General features: G+C 37.3%; 1 protein-coding gene across 1 annotated transcript in view; it reads left to right on the top strand.

Annotated features, from left to right (window-relative positions):
* The window catches only part of CCDC146 (coiled-coil domain containing 146), a 126,974-nt gene that overhangs the window by 14,559 nt on the left and 91,427 nt on the right, over nt 1-20,988 (top strand). The window contains exon 2 of the mRNA XM_017668398.3: nt 4,796-4,962. Within this exon, the coding sequence (XP_017523887.2) occupies nt 4,807-4,962 (156 nt within the window). The 5' untranslated portion in view covers nt 4,796-4,806. The remainder of the gene's footprint in view (nt 1-4,795; nt 4,963-20,988) is intronic.

Here is a 20,988-nt window from a genome sequence, read left to right as displayed (position 1 = left end):
ATGGAGATATCTCTAGAATTACTATACTTGATAGCTATGTAATGTTTCCTACACTAAGAATTTAAAATGTCTTATAAATATGCTCTTGTTTATATAGACTGAGAATACATTTTATTCCATGGTTTTATTTATAGCTGTCGATTAGCCATATTGCCTGCAGCACGGTAATATTAATAAGGTGGACATTGCAACCCTATATTAACAAATCCTGGAGTATTTTATCTCTTAAACTGCTATCTACTTGGTCCTTTCCACCCTATTAATTAGATTAATTAGTGGTTTAGGTTTTAATCAACATGAGACTTTTGTATTTGCCTCTATCGTGTTTTCTTACTTTCCTACTCTCCCTTTCTTTTCTCGGGTCAAAGTTTATCAGACAATATAATGTCTATCAGAACTCTGATATACTCTCTTTCAGTTGCTTCCCTAGGTAAAATGTTTTACCTGCTTAAAAATATTTCGAATGTTTTCAAGGTAATAGAGACTGAGAACGTCAGCAGAGTGAGGAATTTGTACCATTCGGCATAGCACCCTTCCTTTGTTGCCTAGGAAAGCTGCTCCATATTTAAAGGTGCAGGGCTTTGAGAGGACTGCCTGAACTTAAGTTTTAAAGTAAATGCCATCTTGATTATATAGATTCCAAGAGCCCTTAAAATATATTTTAAATAAATAGGGGTACTATGCTTTGCAAAACTGTAATAGCAGAAAACTGGAAACATTCCATATGTTTATAAATTGGCAATTGTTTGAATATCTTGTGGCACATTCCTGCAAAGAAGTGCTATGCCGCTGCAAAATGGAATGAGGACTATCTCTGCATATTATTATGGAGTTCTTCGGGAAATACTGCCAAGTCTACGTGTCTATGCTTTGCTTCCAAATAATAGGGAGAGTGGAGAGGGGAAGTAGAAAGCTTTAGATAAACAAAATTGCTAATAACTTGATATTTACTGAAGCTGGTTGATGAGAAATTGAGGATTCATTACACCATTCCACTATTTTTGTTTATATTTGAAATACTTCTTAAAAAGCTAAAAATAACAAGTGTGCTCTAATGTTCTGGAGGAAATATTTTTCTGGGATAGTCTTAATGTTTTTTATCCATGAAGTGACTGAACATACATATTTTAGCTTATTAACAGAAATAAATCTAGATATATAACCAAACCACTCCCAGCTCCTTGAAGATTTACAAAATAGACTGTGATTACTTGCCAATGTTAAGTGTTATAGTGCCTTAATAATAATAGGTTCTTTAAAAACTGCCATATGGCACTGAAAAATAATTTGTGTATCTTAAAGGAGAGACACTCCAAACAATGTCAATGGCTATTAATATCATGTAAAGAAAGACAACCAGATATTGGTGGTTCCTGATGGATTTTGTAGCAGGAAGAGGAAGATAAGTGTATGTGTATCTTTATGAATTTATGGCTATCACAGAAAATTAGAGATAGAGTGAAACTAAAAGTCCAGAAGCATTATCACATTTAATCTACATATGTTCTTTATGAAACAGAAAAATTAGTCACTGTTACTTCCATTTTAGAGAGGAGGAAAGAGACTTAATGTGACCACTTGACTAATAAATTCAGGAACCAGAGCCTACCAAGCCTTCTGGATTCATATTACAGAACATGCTTTCCATATTATAGGAATGGAGAACCCTATCATCAAGGAGTAGCTTATCTGATAAAATATGAGAGACAGTACATGTTCAACAGAAGACCCAGACTTGAAAATTATAACAGTTGGCATTATCTTCTCTGGCAAGAGAAGAGAGCAGGTATACCCTTTTGTTGAGCACAGATTCATATGTGTCAGAGAAAAAAAGAAGCTGATGATTAGACTGGCATACTCTTATGCAATGGAGGCCTCTTTGCAGGTTTCTCTTGGAAGGGTAGCCATCAGAATGCCACCAAAATGGACTAAGAGAGACCTTAGAAGCCAAGACGGGGTCCTTTTAGAAACTGCTCTGGGTGCACTTGAATACAGGAGCAAATCAAGGACTGTATACAGAGCTGGCTTCCTAAGTGTATGACCTGGGCAGTCACATAGGGACCCATTTTCAGAAGGGCCATGCACTTGGTTTAATGCTCTGGTGTCACCATCTTGAAATCCTTAATAATTTTATTTTTTAGCTTATGTTTTATTTGTTTTATTTTGATATTGTTAATGTACAATTACTTGAACAATATTATGGTTACTAGACTCCCCCTATTATCAAGTCCCCCCCACATACCCCATTACAGTCACTGTCCAGCATAGTAAGATGCTGTAGAATCATTACTTGTTTTCTCTGTATATACTGTCTTTCCCATGTCCCCCACCCACTACATTATGTGTGCTAATCGTAATACCCCCTTTCCCCCTTATCCCTCCCTTCCCACCCATCCTCCCCAGTCCCTTTCCCTTTTGTAACTGTTAGTCCATTCTTGGGTTCCGTGAGTCTGCTGCTGTTTTGTTCCTTCAGTTTTCTCTTTGTTCTTATACTCCACAGATGAGTGAAATCATTTGATACTTGTCTTTCTCCACCTGGCTTATTTCACTGAACATAATACCTTCTAGCTTCATCCATGTTTTTGCAAATGGTAGGATTTGTTTTCTTCTTATGGCTGAATAATATTCCATTGTGTATATGTACCACCTCTTCTTTATCCATTCATCTACTGATGGACACTTAGGTTGCTTCCATGTCTTGGCTATTGTAAATAGTGCTGCGATAAACATAGGGGTGCATATGTCTTTTTGAAACTGGGCTGCTGATTCTTAAGGTAAATTCCTAAGAGTGAGATTCCTGGGTCAAATGGTATTTCTATTTTGAGTTTTTTGAGAAACCTCCATACTGCTTTCCACAATGGTTGAACTAGTTTACATTCCCACCAACAGTGTACGAGGGTTCCCCTTTCTCCACATCCTCACCAACATTTGTTGTTGTTTGTCTTTTGGGTGTTGGCCATCCTAACTGGTGTAAGGTGATATCTCATTGTGGTTTTAATTTGCATTTCTCTGATGATTAGCGATGTGGAGCATCTTTTCATGTGCCTGTTGGCCATCTGAATTTCTTCTTTGGAGAACTGTCTGTTCAGCTCCTCTGCCCATTTTCTAATTGGCTTATTTGCTTTTTGTTTGTTGAGGTGTGTGAGCTCTTTATATAATTTGGATGTCAACCCCTTATCGATATGTCATTTATGAATGTATTCTCCCATACTGTAGGATGTCTTTTTGTTCTATTGATGGTGTCCTTTGCTGTACAGAAGCTTTTTAGTTTGATATAGTCTCACTTGTTCATTTTTGCTTTTGTTTCCCTTGCCCAGGGAGGTATGTTCATGAAGAAGTTGCTTGTGTTTATGTCCAAGGGATTTTTGCCTATTTTTTTTCTAAGAGTTTTATGGTTTCATGACTTATATTCAGGTGTTTGATCCATTTCGAGTTTACTTTTGTGTATGGGGTTAGACAATAATCCACTTTCATTCTCTTACATGTAGCTGTCCAGTCTTGTCAACACCAGCTGTTGAAGAGGCTGTCATTTCCCCATTGGTCCATGGCTCCTTTATCATATATTAATTGACCATATATGCTTTGGTTTATGTATGGGCTCTCTATTCTGTTCCACTGGTCTATGGGTCTTTTCTTGTGCCAGTACCAAATTGTCTTGATTACTGTGGCTTTGTAGTAGAACTTGAAGTCAGGGAGTGTAATTCCCCCAGCTTTATTCTTCCTTCTCAGGATTGCTTTGGCTATTCGGGGTCTTTTATGGTTCCATATGAATTTAGAACTATTTGCTCTAGTTCATTGAAGAATGCTGTAGGTATTTTGATAGGGATTGCATTGAATTTGTAGATTGCTTTAGGCAGGATGGCCATTTTGACAATATTAATTCTTCCTAGCCAAGAGCATGGGATGAATTTCCATTTATTAGTGTCCTTTTTAATATCTCTTAAGAGTGTCTTGTAGTTTTCAGGGTATAGGTCTTTCACTTCCTTGGTTAGGTTTATTCCTAGGTATTTTATTCTTTTTGAAGCAATTGTGAATGGAATTGTTTTCCTGATTTCTCTTTCTGCTAGTTCATTGTTAGTGTATAGGAATGCAACAGATTTCTGTGTATTAATTTTGTATCCCACAACTTTGCTGAATTCAGATATTAGATGTAGTAGTTTTGGAGTGGATTCTTTAGGGGGTTTTTTTTGTGTGCTTATGTTTTGAAAGTGAAGTCTGGTATGACAATTGAGCAGGCACATGAGCAGCAGAGAGAGGCCAGGTGGCAGTGCACACAAGCACAGGCCTGAGCTGTGGCCTTAGCAGGCAGTGCAGGTATCGGGCAATTAGGCTGGTAGCCTGGGACACAGATGCAGGCCTCAGGCTGTCTGGGGCACCATGGGGTGTTGATTTTCATTCTTTCAAAAATGATTTTAATTAACTCTGTGTTCTGTTTTAAAGGTGAACTTTACATTTATTTCACAGTCAATGAATAGTAATTGAATGCCAATGCTCAGTAAACAAAATTCCTTCCCTGCCCGCATGAAGCTTACTTTCTGGCTATATAATTTTTTTTTTCAGTTAATGTAATAATAGTTTACTTTTTAAAATTAGAATTATTAATTTGTGTGTTGCAAGAGAGAGAGTCTTTAAAACAAAGTAGCTTCTTGATAACACATTTATAGCTGACTTTCCTGACCTATAATTTCACTGGAAAATAACTTACTCTAGTTGAATTTTGCTTGCTTTTATGTCCCATTAATTCTAGTTTGTAAAGACATCCTAAATAGCTGAATATGGAATGATTTTATTTTAGGATTTTGAAAAATGGAAGACAGTACCACAGACACAGAACAAGAGGAAGAAGAGAAAGATGAGAAGGATCAAGAAGGGGCCATTTATGTTGCAGTGCCCACAGTTAATATCCAAGATGAGCGGTTTGCTGATTTAGCTACAACTCCAGCTTTCATTTGTCTGCATGAGGTATATTTCTCTCTATATATTACTATAGTAGGACCTGAATAATTCTCTTTATAAAAATTCAGATGAATATAATATTATCAAAATAATTTATTACATGTAACAACCTGTAGGCAGTATGTACAATTTGAAGCATTTTAAAATAAAATAGTTCCTACCTTCTCTTTCAAAAACTTATCATATAATTCTGGGCTAATGTAGTAGTGTATATTCTGATACTTTTAAAGCATCATAAGTATTTAAATATATGCCATTGGTTAAGTATATTCTATGAGTTGTAAATGAAAGAAGTTTCTTTCATTACTGAATATACTTCATTTACTTCCCATAAAACAAAGATAAAAGATGTTGTCTTATAGGATAGAAAGAATATACACTTACCTAACTAAATATAGTAGCACTCAAAGCTGCTGTTTCCAGTTAGCAGAGGAGCAAAAAAGGGCAATGCAATTTTTGTCTGATTTTAAGAAGCACAAGATGAACATTTAGGAAATACCCATATTTTTTTTTGGTAATAACCAACCATATATGCAACTGCTACCTTGTCATGCTTGGAAGCTGCACTTCAGAAAATAGTTTAGAGGACATTTGCATTCTTGACTCTTAATTTTATGTGAATATAACTGAATAAAACATCTAAGAACTTTGATAAGGTTATAATAAAAATAATCTAAAAAAGTCTTTGAGCAAAAGCAGATTTTGTTTAAAACCAAGAAATAAAACCAAATCCCCACCCAAATATTTCGTTGGTGTAAATATTTTAAACAATTGCTGCAACTACTGTTGAGTTCTCATTATATATATATATATACATGTACATATATACATATTCATGTATATACATGCATACAAACACACATACACATATCTTAACATTTTTAAATGATCAGGGTTCTCTATTTCTACTAAAATCCATCATATGTCTAACTTTGCAATAGGAGTTCTACTTTTACACAACTACTCATTAATTCTTTCAAATAAAAAATTAAGACTGAACTGGAGTTTATTTCTACCAGAGGTTATGCTAACAATAAAAATTATAGTCAATTTTCTAAGCCACAGATAAGCTTAAAAGGTTTGTTTTGTTAATTCCAAGGAGAACTTAAGACAAATTCCCCTGCAGATTGATCTTCAATGTTGCAATTTATTAAATATTTCAAGAACCTTTCAAAATACAAGTTTGTATAAATTATAGTTATTAACCATTGGGTATCACCAACCCCTAATAAAGTGAATACCTCACTATCAAAGAGTCGTCTTGTGTACCCCTTTGAGTAGTGTAAAAGTACATTAGTAATTACATCAGTATTTTACTGCACAAAAACTGTTCTTGAAGCCAGCAAAACCTGCAGAATGAATTACTGACTTCAGACAACTTTATTTTCATAATAATCACCACTAAAATTGTTCCTATTGCATCTATAGCTTTATTTTCTAATTCTTTTGAACATTCCTTTAAGATTTATGAGTCTTGCACATTTTTAACCTACTTTATATAATCTCTCCTCCTTCAGTTGTCTAAACAGAAGCTGTATCTGAAAAACAGCAACACTTTAGATGGCAACTGAAAGAAAGCAGTCAGAAATCCAATTCAAAAGGTCCAGATGCTTGGCATCACAGTGAGAGAACCAGAAGCTGCTTACAGTATTTGATGTCATTAATGGTAGTCACACAACTGTCCCAACACTACTGAGCTGTAAAACGTGCATGTCATGCCCTCACCTAGTTTTGCCGGTAGAATGTAGTCAATATGGTATTCCCAACACTCTGCAATTTGGGCCCAGATTATTTTGCCATCTAATAATTAGACTCTCCTGATCTGTTTCTGTTATTCCCCTTATAGGGACTTTCTCATATTCAGATCCTAAGAAACTGGTGCATATTCACAAAGCATGATACAAGGTCATGGCTGTCCACAAATCCTCATGTCCTTCCAGAAAATCTGCCAGGGCAGCCAGCTTACAGTGATTTCTTCAATCTCTGAACTCTTACATTTGTAGGCTATCTTTGTCCCTTTGTACTAGCTCATTAAAAAATTAACAAAATTTTTTACACATTTTATCATATAGTATCTTGCACAGAAAATTTGGAATTCCCCTCAACATTATGATCATATTAAGCAATAAGACCTAATGCAGGAACTATACTATGTTAATTCACACTTCGGAATGAAAGTTCAGAGTGGTGCTTGGGAACTAAGCCACATGGTTTCCATCAGTGACAGTGAGGGTTAATGCTGGACACCTGCTTCCCAACGTAGGCATCATGGCCTAACAATGAGGCCTGGCACTCTGTAGATTTTTCTTGTCCCATAAAAATTTGATCCTGATCTTATTTTTATTAAAATTTTTTTATTAGGGTATAATATATACAGTAAAGCTCACAAATACTCAGTGTACAACTCAGTGAATGTTTGCCTGTGACTATAACCAACATATTCAGAACTAAATTCATCATTCTTCTCCCAATTCTAATTCTCCTCCTGTGTTTTCTTTGTCAGTCTGAGAGATATGTGTCTCTTTTAAATATCTCTTGGATTTATCTCTTCTCCATTCCTGCCATATTCCCACTCAGATTAAAATATATTTCCTGCAGCCCAGGAGGTGTCCCTTGAGAATTTTCCCAGCAATTGCTCCCACTCTATTCTCTATTCTGACTTATCACTAATATTTGTTTTGTATATTTTGTTTGTAATGCTTATCGTTAGTTTTGTCTCTTCTTAAACAGCCTATAAATGGAATCATACAGTGAGTTTTCCTTTGTGTCTGTCTTCTTTTGCTCATCATTGTACCTGTAATCATTCATAACACTGCATGTGGCAGTTGTACAATTCTTTTTTATTGCTGTACAGTGTCCTTTTGTGTAAATATACTATAATTTTCTTGTCCATTCTATTCTGTTTAGAAATTTTTGTTGTTTCATGTTTTGGATGGTTATCAATAAGTTACCCTGATCATTCTTGTGTATGCCTTATACTTAGGAGTGGGGTTATTATAGTCTAGACATAGTCTAGGGTGATATTCAGCTATAGTGGATACCTTCAGATGGCTTTCCAAAAAGATTATACTGTCATATACCCTTGATAGGATATGGGCCATATATAACTCTTCATCCAATACCATGGCAAGGACCATGTGTTATTTTACTTGTATCCTATGCACGTGGCTGAAGACCTTGCGCAGAAACCAGTAATAAATATTTAGTATAAACAAACATTCTTTCAACAAATAGTTTGTCTCTTTTTTCAAAGCATTGTGTTAAAACTAAACCTGTTGCACATCCAGGTTTAAAAAGTTGTAGCTTTCACAGTATACCCCAAGTTAGGGTTTCTTCTTCTATCTGTATGTGGCTGTGTAAACACTGATTTATAAGTGTGACTTCAGGTGTCAAACGTCAGTGTATTGGATGTTGGACTTTTCCAAGACTTGGAAGCCATAAAGCCACTTTTGTCTTAATGCCCAGAGTCAAATCAAAACATGAAATGATCTTTCTTAAGCCTCCTCCCTTCTCTTCATTTCCTCAAAATAATTCTTGTGCCAATCTTTGTTAAGTCTTTGAACTGACTTAGCCGACAATTGGAGAAAAGGTAGCACAGGAGCATTTGGGGGTGTGAAGGGGCAGTATGAACACTGGAGGGAAACACTGAGGAAGGAAAAGTGTGAGTCAGTGTGGAATGCTGAACTATGAGGGCAGAGTGTGGAGGTGTGTGAGTACCGTGGGTGAGTAGATGAAGATGGATTAGGCAGTTGCTCTGTGGCCTTTTCACTGAAACATGTTGTATATAAAACTGTGAATTGTTGGACTTCTTAGAAAATGAGTAATAAATATATTTGTGTCCAAGTTTTAGTTACATGTCAGGTTTGAAAAGAATTGAGAAATCAAGGTTTTGAAGAGTACTGGGAGACATTAAGTCTTAATCTATTAAACAGATACTAATTCAGCACCCACTGTGTGCCAGGCTCTGTGCTAAGAGATGTTTTTTATTAGTGGTATTAAAGCTACTAAAATCAAAATTATCCCTCAACAATATTCCTATGTTTTGAGCACCCTCTGTGTGCTGCTTAGTGCTATATACCATGCACATTCATAGGCATAAAACATATAAAGTGTTGCCCTTCTTTTGAAGCTCAACTTGGGAAAAATAACTTGAAATGTTACGTATCAACAAAAGATTGTGATGTGAACCTGGAAGTTGCAAACAGTATTACTAGAATTGAGTGGAAGGAAAAATTACCGTGGGAAGAGATGATCTGGAAAAAGCATTTTGAAGGTGGTAGGATGTGAGAGTGGGTATTTCATCCATACCCATAGCATCCACAGTGAACCTACTTTTTTTTTTTTTTTGGTTCCTGGTACTTTTTAAAACTGAAGTATAGTTGATATACAATATTCTATACAATTTTGACATTTAACAACATAGAAAGATGTTACACTACTATTGACTATATTCTCTCTGCTATACTTTCATTCCCTTGGCTAATATATAATTGAGATTTTGTGCCTCTTTATCCCCTACAGAAGACAAACACCATATGATTTCACTTATATGTGGAATGTAAAAAACAAAAATAGACTCAGACACAAAGAGACTGGAAGAGACCTACTTTTCTATTCTTAAGCTCTGCCCATACCCACACATGCACATACTTGGAATATCTTCACCTGGATGGCCCCGAGGTACCTCAAACTAAACAGGCTCAGAACTAAATTCATTATTCTCTCAAACTCAGCTCTCCTCTTGTACTCTTTCTGTTGGTTCTCTCTCTTAAATAACTATTGAATTTACCTCTTTTCCATTCCTGCCGCATTACCAATTAGAATGCCATTTCAGTAACAAGACAAGGTGTGATGAAAGACCCAACATAGCGGCAATGTGGAAAGGGTGGGTAAATACGGGTGAGGTGCTGAAGAAGCCTGAAATGCCGGGCTTGGTGTCTGAGTGGGTGGGGGCAGGTAGCTGTGAGGGAGAGTTAAGAGTCTAAATTGGTGCTTGGATTTCTGATTTAGGGAAGTGGCTGGATTCTGGTACTCTAAGTGACAGAATTGAGAAGCAACAGGTCTGAGGGAATGCCCAAAATCCAGTATGTGGATCTCCAGCTTCCAGGGAAGTCTCTGGGCTAAAGATACAGATGTAATAGGTTCTTGATAGTATTCAGATTGCTTCCGGTAAGATTGCAAATTGCTTCTTAGCATATTTAACAGAACTACCATGGTGTACTTATAAAAAGATATTGCCATCATTTACCTAATTTCCTACTTTAAAAATTATCTCTTTTACTAGGTATTTGTATGTCCAAGAGAGACATTTTTATTTTTCATACATTTTGTTCTCTTAAGGCTGGTAACAATAAAATAAATTTTGGAATTTTTAACTTAAAAAAATGTTAAATGAATTACTGAAAATATTGGTATTTCTCTCATGCTACTAAAGCTCCCTTCATTTTCTATACTGGACCTTCTTAGAGTTTCTTGAGAAAATCTGTGATAAAATAGAATGTGTTTTTCAAAGAATGAAAACAGTTTTTATTTTTCATACATGAATTAATTAATCGAGTACCTGGTTACAAAGATGAAAATATAAGATCCCATCCTCCAGTTAAAACAGTTTCAAGAATGTAATTTAATTCTTTTAATTATTACATAAGGAATAGGAATTTGGATATCATTATTTCCATCTTAAAGGTGCTGAAAGATTGAGACTTGCCTTAGGATGCAGCTGGGCAGATGGAGAGGCAGGCAAGGAACGCAGTCTCCTGTCTCCTACCTTAGCACACATTTCATTTGACATTCACACATCTAAACACTACTATTTTAGGATTTTACAAATTGACTTTCAAAGTAAACTGTATATTAAAAGAAAAATAGAGATAAATATTTAACGCTCTATTTAAATCTTTCCCCTAAGTTTCCCTGTCCTTTTCTTAGGTATCACACCTCACTAATAGCTGTTCTTAGAGGATGTACATGAAAAAACTACTATATTTCTTCTTAAAAATCTTTCTTCAAGTTGCTATTATTGGCGTGTTTTCATTTTTCCTTCAGACATCCAGGCAGTCTTGCAAGAATAATTTTTAAAGATTTTGTTTGGCTGTCAAGAAACTTTAAACAGACTGATAATTTATTAAACAATACAGATAGGTTCCATTTTTCCCAGAAAGATTTCTCTTTTTTTACTCTGACAATAGGTGGAAATTTAAAAACCTTCCCAGTATGAAAGGAGACCTTGGGACATGCCGGGGACATACTTAAATATTTGCGTTATTGACATAGCTCATACCTATTTACAGACATTAAAGATTTATATTAGGATTATAAGAATACAAGCCATGTTCCACTTTGCAAAGTAGATTAACACTCCTAAATTCATTAAAAAAAAAATCATACACTGCAGCTAAGTTCAGGGTAAGAGAAAACAAGTTTCTATGTTGGATATCCTTACACTGGGCACCTTCAAAATGAAAAAACAGAAGATTGATCCTGGCCAGGAATCTGGCTATTGTCAGAAAAATTCTGCTCTCTGATCAGGCTGTGATCAGTGGCAAGAGGGAGTCAGAAGAGAGTTGAAAATCAGGGACAGAAAAGAATTGGCAGTTTCTCTACCTCCAAGCTTGTGACATCTTTAAGACCGAATAATATTTCATGGTATATATATGTCACGTTTTGTTTGTCTACTCATCTGTTGATGGACAGTTGGGTGGCTTCCACCTCTTGGCTATTAAGAAAATGCTGTTACAAACATGGTGTACAAATATCTCTTTGAGATTCTGTTTGCAATTCTTTTGACTATATATCCATAGTGGAATTGCTGGATTATGAATTTGTGATTTTTAAAATTGTGTATTTATTGCCAAAGTGCTCTCCCTAGATGTTGTAATAATTTGTTTCCACCAATAATAAATGAGTGTCTCTTTACTCATATCAGTAATGCCTGCCATCTCGCTTTTTGACCTTTGTCACTCTGAATGGGAGGCAATTGTTATCTCATCAGAGGTTTTATTTACATTTATCTTAAAGTGAGTGGACTAAGCTTCTTTTCATATGTTTAAGACTATTTTAAGATATAATGTATTAATAGAAAATGTGAGGTATAGAAAGGCCAACAGATCAGGAGACAACTGTCATTGAAATGATAGGCTATTACTCACAGTTCATAAGAGAAAGGGGCAAGTCGTGCCATAGAGGAGCCACACCGGGAAGCACCAGAGTTGGTCAGGTGGCAGAGGGAGAGGAAGGAACTGTGGACAAGAGACGTTACTGGGGTTTCCTCTGGAAGGAATAGGTAAGGCAGAGCATCCAGCCTTAGGATTGGCTAGTGTGAATAATATCAGCAGGCTCTGGGGCGGAGGATGTCCCTACTTGTGTGGCACCTGGCATTGGGATGATTAGGGCAGTTGTACAGTGTGGGAGCCTGATAAAGGAGATGGCTGAGGGTGTGGACTCTGGGTTAGTTGGTTTCCATTTGAAAAGTGTGCCCCGTGGTGGAGGAGGACTCCTTTCAATGGGCGGAAGAGGAGGTGATAAGGGAGGTAGGAGGCCAAGGCGAGGTGACTCAGGGATATTATCAGGTTGTCTAGAACAAGGTGTATCCAGTATAGGCACTTAGGGCGGTGCTAAAGCGTCAATGTTCCAGAAGCTAGAAGAATGATTGCTACAAAGACCCATTTGTACTTCCTGTTTTGGGAATTCTATTCATGTCTTTCTCTTCCTTTTTCTATTGTGAAGTTTCTTTTTATAGATTCATTGAAACTCTTGATATATTTACAAAGCAGGCCTTTGTATATAACATGCATTGCAGAAGTCTTTCAGTTTGTTGGAGTTCTTTTGAGTTTACTTAAGGTGGTTATTCTCCATGTGGAAATGTATTTTTTTTCATGTGCTTTTATTTTACAGCTTCAGGATTTTGTGTCATACTAAAGAAGAGCTTTGTAACTCAGAGATCATAAGTTTGTTTCCTGTGTTTTCTCCTAGCACACTGATAGCCTGAGTCATCATTTCTAACCTTTGTTCCATCTGGCATGTATGTTGGTGTAAAGGGAAACAGAAAGTTGATGTCAGCAATAAGTTTGGAACCTAATGCCAAGTCCATTATCTTCTGAGGCAAAATGTCTTTCTCCATTCCCACCCCCCACACACCCAGCTGGGGGCAAACAAGCATACCTGGGTGGCATCAGAGATATGAAATAAGGGGGTACAAGAATTAACCTAACATGTAACCTCAGAGTAAGAAGATTGTGATTTTGCTGTCTATAGAAACTAAGTCTAAGAAAGGACAGGCTCAAAATATCTTAAATCTTAATGGATTGAAAAGAACATACCTGATTGGCTGGGGGAAATGCTCTTAATTCTAGCTGTGCTCGTTCTAGCCTTCAGCCTTCAGCAAGTCATCGAAGTTCTCTGAGCCTCACTTTACACTCAGAGTGCATTTCTCTGTGCAGAAAGTTTGTGAACTGAATAAAACTGAGCCATCCCACTCCCTTAAAACCCTTCTCAGCAAAGCCAAAAGGAAACAGATTTGCCTCCAGGAAGCCTTGGGAAGCAATCTGACTATACTGAAGGTGCCTCCAGGAGTGGAGGAGGGAATTCCACGTAACAGCACATCACCCAGCAAACCTTCCTAAAACTCATCACGGCAGATGCCTCTCCCACACCTCTTTTGTCCCCACTAAAAATTCCTCCAGAAACTTGCTTTCCCACGCCCAGGCCAGCTCCCCCCACCCCAACTCTACCCATCTTCTCCTTGATATCCTTGGCCATTATTTTGTAAACCAGTCTTCAGAGTTCCTTGCAAGTTTCCTTCCCACCCAGCATCTCATTGTCACCTCACAGGCCCTGGCACAGAACAATCACTAGGCGGCAGGGGGAGAATGTAGATACTTAAATTTGAAATTTTCCTTGCTTTCTTAATAAGGATTAAGTGTCACCTCCTTCACTTTATAGTCTGATCCACCATTCCTTTCTTCCCTTTGTTACTGTCCCCTGTCACATACCCCAGGCTCCAGCCAAATTAGACATATTGTTGTTTTCCTAACTAGCTCCTGATTTTCCAACCTGCTGATGCCTTTGCTCATCCTGTAGCCTGCCCAGAAGTGCTCTCCTCCACATTCTGTGCTGCAGAATTCTACCCATCTTTCCCGGACAGCTCGGATCCACCTTCTCTTGAAGCATCCCACTTCCTGACAAAGTGTGATCACCTCTGCTGCTATAGCCTCCCTACGTACTGCTTGTACCTTATGCCACTTACTATTTTCCTTCCTGTTTTTTAAGCTAATCAATAGTAGCTTTAGGAACTTTAAAAGCAAGAAGCCTCTGCTACCTCTGCTACAGTTCTTGATATTCCTTGCAAATGCTTAGCCAGCTCACTGTTGTGCATGTAGCCATGCCACTTGTAAAGGAATGAATGTATATAGTAATTAGTAAAGCCCTCCACCAAAATCATCATCACTATTTTATCAGGCAAACTTAATGAGGAGAAATTTCTTCTGAGTTTCTGAATGCATTTTCCAAATCAAGTCCACCAAATTTGCAGAGATTTAAATGCTCATGGTTAGAAGTATTGTACCAGGTTAGAACCATGATGCATTTATTCCAGTTTTATTTTTGCTGGCTGAGCCTCCAAAGGGATGCAATGGGGAGGCAATGATATTCAAATATTTTTTGAAAACAAAATGAAACCATTTATTTAAGTCAAATTGAAGGGGGAGCCCCAAGATATAAAATGAAAGAACTATTCATATTATTGATAAGTTTTCACAAATGCCTAGGGTACCTAACTGGTTTTCTTGGCTTCACTGGATATGGCCGGTAATTGTAGGTCTGCTTTTGTTATGTATCTGTATTCCTATTCTGTTCATGTGTGTACGCAATTTAATTAGTACTTTATTAAAACCTATACATGCTTATGTTACTCTACAAGAAGTTATGTCAAAGAAATAATCAATCTTTCCATGTTTTCTTCCATCTGCTACTTCTATAGCTTTTCTTCTTCCTTCCTAATTACAGCCCATTAGTAGAATTCGTGCCTCATATAGAAAATTACCGAGTATCATAATTCTTCCAAGTGGCAAAGATACCTCAAGACAAATGTTGGGCATAGAAGCCACAGGGCATAAATTTGCAAAGAAGTAAAAAGCTAACCTTTTCAAAGAATATTGCTTCTCTCTCACTTGCCAACTTTACATTTCCCTGCATGGCCCCAGAAGACAGCTGGTTAGCCAGAGATGGGTAAGATTCCTCAAGGGAGGAACAACCTAAGACAGGCACAGTCGCAGGGGGGCCATCAGGTGAGAAATTGGGGATCAACAGAGGTGAGGCTTAGAACCTCACACCCCCTGTTTTGAGAGAAATCTTCTGCATCCGTGTATGTTTTGTTGCCCTTGTCTAGCTTGGATTAATACTTAGTCTATAGGCACACACCGGATCATCTACACTTGCCCTCTTACAGCACTAAATTATGCTTTCTATCTTTATCTTGCATCTACCTACCACTTCAGCATTTTATTTAAAAAAAAAAAGTAAGGGAGAAATGTGGGATTCACATATAAATCAAGTATAAAAATCAAATGAATAATCATATCTGACTGGATTGTTTATAGTTCATGATGCGTGATCAAAACCGAAAGTTTCTGTGATATGACTGCCCTTGCACTGTTCACCATGTAAGAACTTATTCACCATGTAAGACCTTGTTCACCATGTAAAAACTTGTTTGTTATGCTTCAGAAGATTGGAGACTGTTGAGAGTTAGGCTTGGGGTTGATTAATGATTGTGCATTGAGTCCCCTATACAGAATTTTATTGTTGTTAACAACCATTTGATCAATAAATATGAGAGATGCCCTCTCAAAAAAAAAAAAAAGGAAGAAAGAATTGTGGGACATGAGCACTGGAAGTTCATTTTCATGGGTGGATTATCCGTTGAAATAACAATGCTCAGCCCATGGTCTGCCCAAGAAAACCCAAAGCAAAAATACAAGAATTCCACTGCACTTAAAAAAAAAAAAAATGAAAGAACTATTCTAGGTGAACAGTGTTTCACACATCATACCTTCCCCTAGCATCTTCCCCTGCCCCGTGTCCTTTGGCATTTGTGAAATATGTCAGACCCTTAGGGTCTCTGGGAACACAGTTTGAGAACCTCTACTCTAGCAGTTCAGCATGTTAAATACCAACCCTGTATTCATCATAAAATCAACTGCCTTCCTGTCCAACTTCCATAACTACCCTGATAGCAGAGCCTGTCTAGATTTGTAATCATTGGCTTAATATGAAAACAAGAAAAATTTTACTTGATATAGGATAGATATAAAAAAGTCACCATCATCAACACCATTCATTTATAAATGATATTCACATTTTATAATAATTGTTTTATATAACAAATGAAAATAAAAACTGTGGTATTTACATGAGAAATCTTTTGGCCTCCAAAGAACCTATGAAGTGCTTTGTGCTGAAGCAGAATGTTTTCATCAGTAAATTCTGCCATGTAACCATGGAAGTAAGAGTGTTTGGAGAGCATGGAAACGTGTTTGCCTTCTGTCAGAGTTGTTATAAATTCTGACTTAGCTGCAGGAAGACAATACTTTTTAACCAGTAGGTTAAATAGGGACATGAACTCACTTGAGAATATATTAATTTTTAAAATACCTCCTGTCAACAGAATATTATGTATTTGTGTTGGTAAGATACAAGAAGAGATGTTTCACCGTATATTGAAATTTAATTGAAATCATTTCCATTTTGTAGCCTCACACAGTAAGTCAGAATAGGGGTGATATGGAGGTTTACTATGTATGTACTTGACCATGGAGTTACCGTAGGTAATTTATCAGAGAAAACCAGCCTGCTTCATGAGAAATACACCAAGGAAGCCAGGAAAGCGGAAAATGGATAGTGGTCCACGCATGATAACAAGGTTTGTTTGGTCTTTTTTTCAAGGAAAACTTTACTAAGTATAAAATGTTACTTCCTTATTGCAGCAGTAAACACAGCAGAGATAACATTGGAAATGCAACTAGGAAAGTGTCCAGCACATGGCTGGCACTCAGTGACAAATGCTTAACATTATTAGTATTTAGAAGCAAAAGTCTTTAATCACAAATTAAAACAGGTTACTTAGATTAACTGAAAAAAATTATGATACGACCATTTCTGAATGGAAACAATGTAAGCAAATAATTTTGTGGGCCCTTTTTTGATAAACTTTTACAACATAAGCACAAATATTTGCTTTTTGTAGAAAATGAGAAAGCCAATTTCCAGAGATAGATAGTGAACAAGTTTACAGATTCTACATGATCTTCAATATGTTGAACCTTTTTATGAGGCCTTTTGTAATAGACAAGCAATTCGTCTTAAACAGTATCATTCTTAATTACTCAGAGGAAATTTTGAATGCCAGAGATTAAACCCAGATTTTGACAGTTTAGAAAGTTATTATTTGGAAAAATCTTATTCAAAATACTTTGATAAGCCTGTAGCACCATGCTATACACAGAGTTGGCTTGTGATAAATATTTATTGGATTAAAATATTAAATGTATATGTAATATCAGTTACTTTAAAGAGACAGAAAAATATAATTTTTTTGCTTCACTTCAAAATAAGAGTATATATTCTCAGAGGTACAGTGGAGTTTCCTTCTGTAAATGGCTAATCAAATAATACAGATCTTTTTAAGGTACCATATAATATCTGCAAAGGTGCTGATCACAATTTAGCAAAATCATGGTTTAATTTGGGATCACCCCTGGGATTTTAGGTGAGCAAAGGTGCAGGAGCAGAATTGAATATAGGCATGGGGACAGTAGGCTGCAGACCTGATGAAGACGCTGTCAAGGAGTAGAAAGAGCAAAGTGGAGGGATCCATGCTATGGGCTTGGGAAGAGAAAGAAGGGACAATTCAAGAAATAACAACAGCATCAATAGTATAGAATTTGTTATAGGGGACTTAAAGAAAGTTACCTAAAGTTCTATTTCATGACAATCTATTTTATAAAATATTGCTTAAAATAAGCTGGCAATTGGCCCATGATGATTTTTGCTGTATTGACTTTTGACTACAGGTAAGGACTGCATATCTATTTTATTTCAATGGGCAGGTTTCCTTGTATATTACAGCATATATGTTACAAATAACATATGTAAGCATGCATGTGTATCATATATGTATGTGTGTGTGTGTACAACACAAGGGGAACCAACCTATAGGCAGAGGACTACACTCATTTCCACCAGTGTTAAGTGAAAATTGCCAGTCAGATTCATTTACAGCCATTTTAGGGTTAACACTTCAAAAGCTATTAGAACTATGAGAGTTAGGTTACCACTAACTTGGATAACTTTGGAAAATATCTGTGAATGAAACAAGTTTTAAGATTACGAGTCTCTCTCAAAGAGAAAAGGAGTAAAAGCAGTCTCTGGTTAACTAAATGTTTATAATGACAGCAGACTAGTATTTTAATGATTTAAAATGACCATGCATAATTCAGCCTCATTCATATTGTTTTGCTACATTCGTGTGTACACACATGCACACTGTATCCTGCATGACAACACTACAACCTCACACGGTGGTGTCTCCCAGAAGATGCAATAACTGAGGCTTCAATAGGTCATTGCCTCCTCCCTTCACTGAGACATGACTGCCTGTGTTGCAAGCATGATTTGTGGGCCACCATTGTGGAATACCATAATGGCTTTTCAGACATCTAGTTAGCTCAACAAAATAGTGTTGCTGCAGAAGCAAGCAATCCAAATCTAAAATGATCTAGAGAAATTACCTGTTAAAGAGGGAATAAATCTCTGCCCTCTCTGTCAGGTAGCAGCCCTGGGACCTCTTAAATGACATAGTTACTGGGTGAGTGGATGGCATGCAGCTGGGCTGGTTCCTCCTTACCTCCTTCTGTGAAAGTCTTTGCTCCATGTACACTTACTAGGTTATTTCACTGAGTCCCATGAATTCATTACAATCTACATTCTAGCAACTTTCAAATGTATTTCTGAACATTAGATGTCTTCCCCAAGTGACACACTAATACCCAGATGCCATCCACTTGGGTATCTTATAGTAATTTGCACTTAGAATGCTCTGCTGTTCCCACCCCCTATGCCTGCTTACTGCCACACACACAGTTTCCAGACAGGCTCCTCCTGCAGCTTCACCGTCTAAATTAACAGCAGCTCCATCCTTCCAAGTTGCTTAGGCTAAAATCCTGTCATTTTCTGTGATACCTCTGATCTTTCCACTGTCCATCCCTGGTGTTTGATCAGCAAATTCTGTCAGCTTTACCTTAAAGATACACTTTACCGTACCATGATGTCGTGGTGCATGCTTTCATCACCTCTCTCCAAAGTTGCTGCAAACACTGTCAAACTGGTGTTCATGCTTCAATCTTGTCTCCCAACAATCTATTCTCCATTTAGCAACAAGAGTGGTCCTTCTAAAACTGGATGAGATCACGTATGGCTCATCTACTCAGAGTAAATGACAAAGTCCTTCCTGTGCCTTATAAGGCCTAGATGACCTGGGAGCTCCCACCCTGCCCTTCATTAAGCCCAACTCCCCGGCTCTCTCTGATCTCGTCTCCTATACCCTCACCCAGACTGTCTGCTTTGCCAACACTGGCCTCCTTGCTGACCTTAACACAAGCCAAGACCTTTGCACCTGATGCTCCCTTTGCTTGGAGCACACCTCTCCCAGATTGCCTGGCTTGTTCTTGCATATCGTTTAGCCTCTGTTCAAATGGCACCTCCTCAAAGAGGTCTGTCTCCCTAGGCCACTTTTATCAGATAACACCCCTCCACCGACACTCCTTATCTCCCTTAATTTTTCAAGGCATTTATCATTTGTTGCTTATTCATCTCCTCTGATAAAATAAACTTGCTGAGTATAAGGTTTTGTCTCTTTTGGTCACTGATACATCTCATCTCTGGCTTCCTAGAAGACTGCCTGGCACAGGTATACACTCAGTAAATGCTTTTGAATGAACTACCCCTCAATCCACTCCAACATTTCTATCTCCAAAAGTCTTAGTTCCTAGACACTTCTGCCTTCTCAGGTTTAGTTAGCATGAGCTGCTGTTCAATCTAGCTTCATGTTCACTAATCAAGCAAACTATTAGAAATAAACACATCTGCTCAAGCCAGCGCAATGAACTCAGAATTTCTGGAAAATGTACCTGTATCAGTGAATTCAGTCACTTCTGAAATTGTTTTTTCTTCCTTAGTCAAGCAACCTGAAAATCTGTCTCCACAGGTATTCCCCAGTTTTCTACTGATGTAAATAAGCAAATTCACGTAAAGGCTTATCCTCCAATCCTCATAATCAATATGAGGACATGCCCTGGTTAGAGATCTGGGAATGCTGAGAAGTAGCATGAAGGAGCCTAAAGTGGAATTAAGATTGCTCTATCAGGAAAGAAAGCAACAGTGTATTCCAGCAACAAATGAGGGGAGGGGGGTGGGGAGACCCCCTCAAGGAGCAAAGGAGGTTCGGTCACATCTGGGGACCTAAGTTCACAGAGGACTTGAGTTCTCCAAGTACACCCAACTTTCCTCATTACTGTTCTCACTTCCAATTCTTCCCAATCAATAAACGAAAGAAACCTGGCAAAGCTATGATTTAGTAGACATTGCAGTTTGGCAACACACAAAATGAAATTAGAGTTTGGATTTGGCAAGCTGCTTGTTACCTCTGGGGAGAGGGAGGAGATTGAAATGGAAGGTGGTTTGCAAAGGGGTCCTTAATCTCATCAGTAGTTTTAATTAAAACATTCATGGGTTTTGTATGATTAAAATTAATTTCAAAGTTACAATGTAGTATAAGTAGTATGAAAAATACTTATTTTTTTAGGGACTCAAGTAGAACAATCACTGTCCAGTCTGGTCTAGCCCTCCACACAACACGCACCCGAGACATGTTTCCAGAACTGCTTCTAAAAGTTCACCATTGTTATGTACCCAATCCTATGGTATATCTGATCCTCTCTTGCCTGTTCTCACTTCAATCCCTTCTTCCCCGCTCTCATA

Source organism: Manis javanica, chromosome 6, assembly GCF_040802235.1.
Source record: "Manis javanica isolate MJ-LG chromosome 6, MJ_LKY, whole genome shotgun sequence".
Lineage (NCBI taxonomy): Eukaryota > Metazoa > Chordata > Mammalia > Pholidota > Manidae > Manis > Manis javanica.
This window is presented reverse-complemented; position numbering and strand designations above follow the sequence as displayed.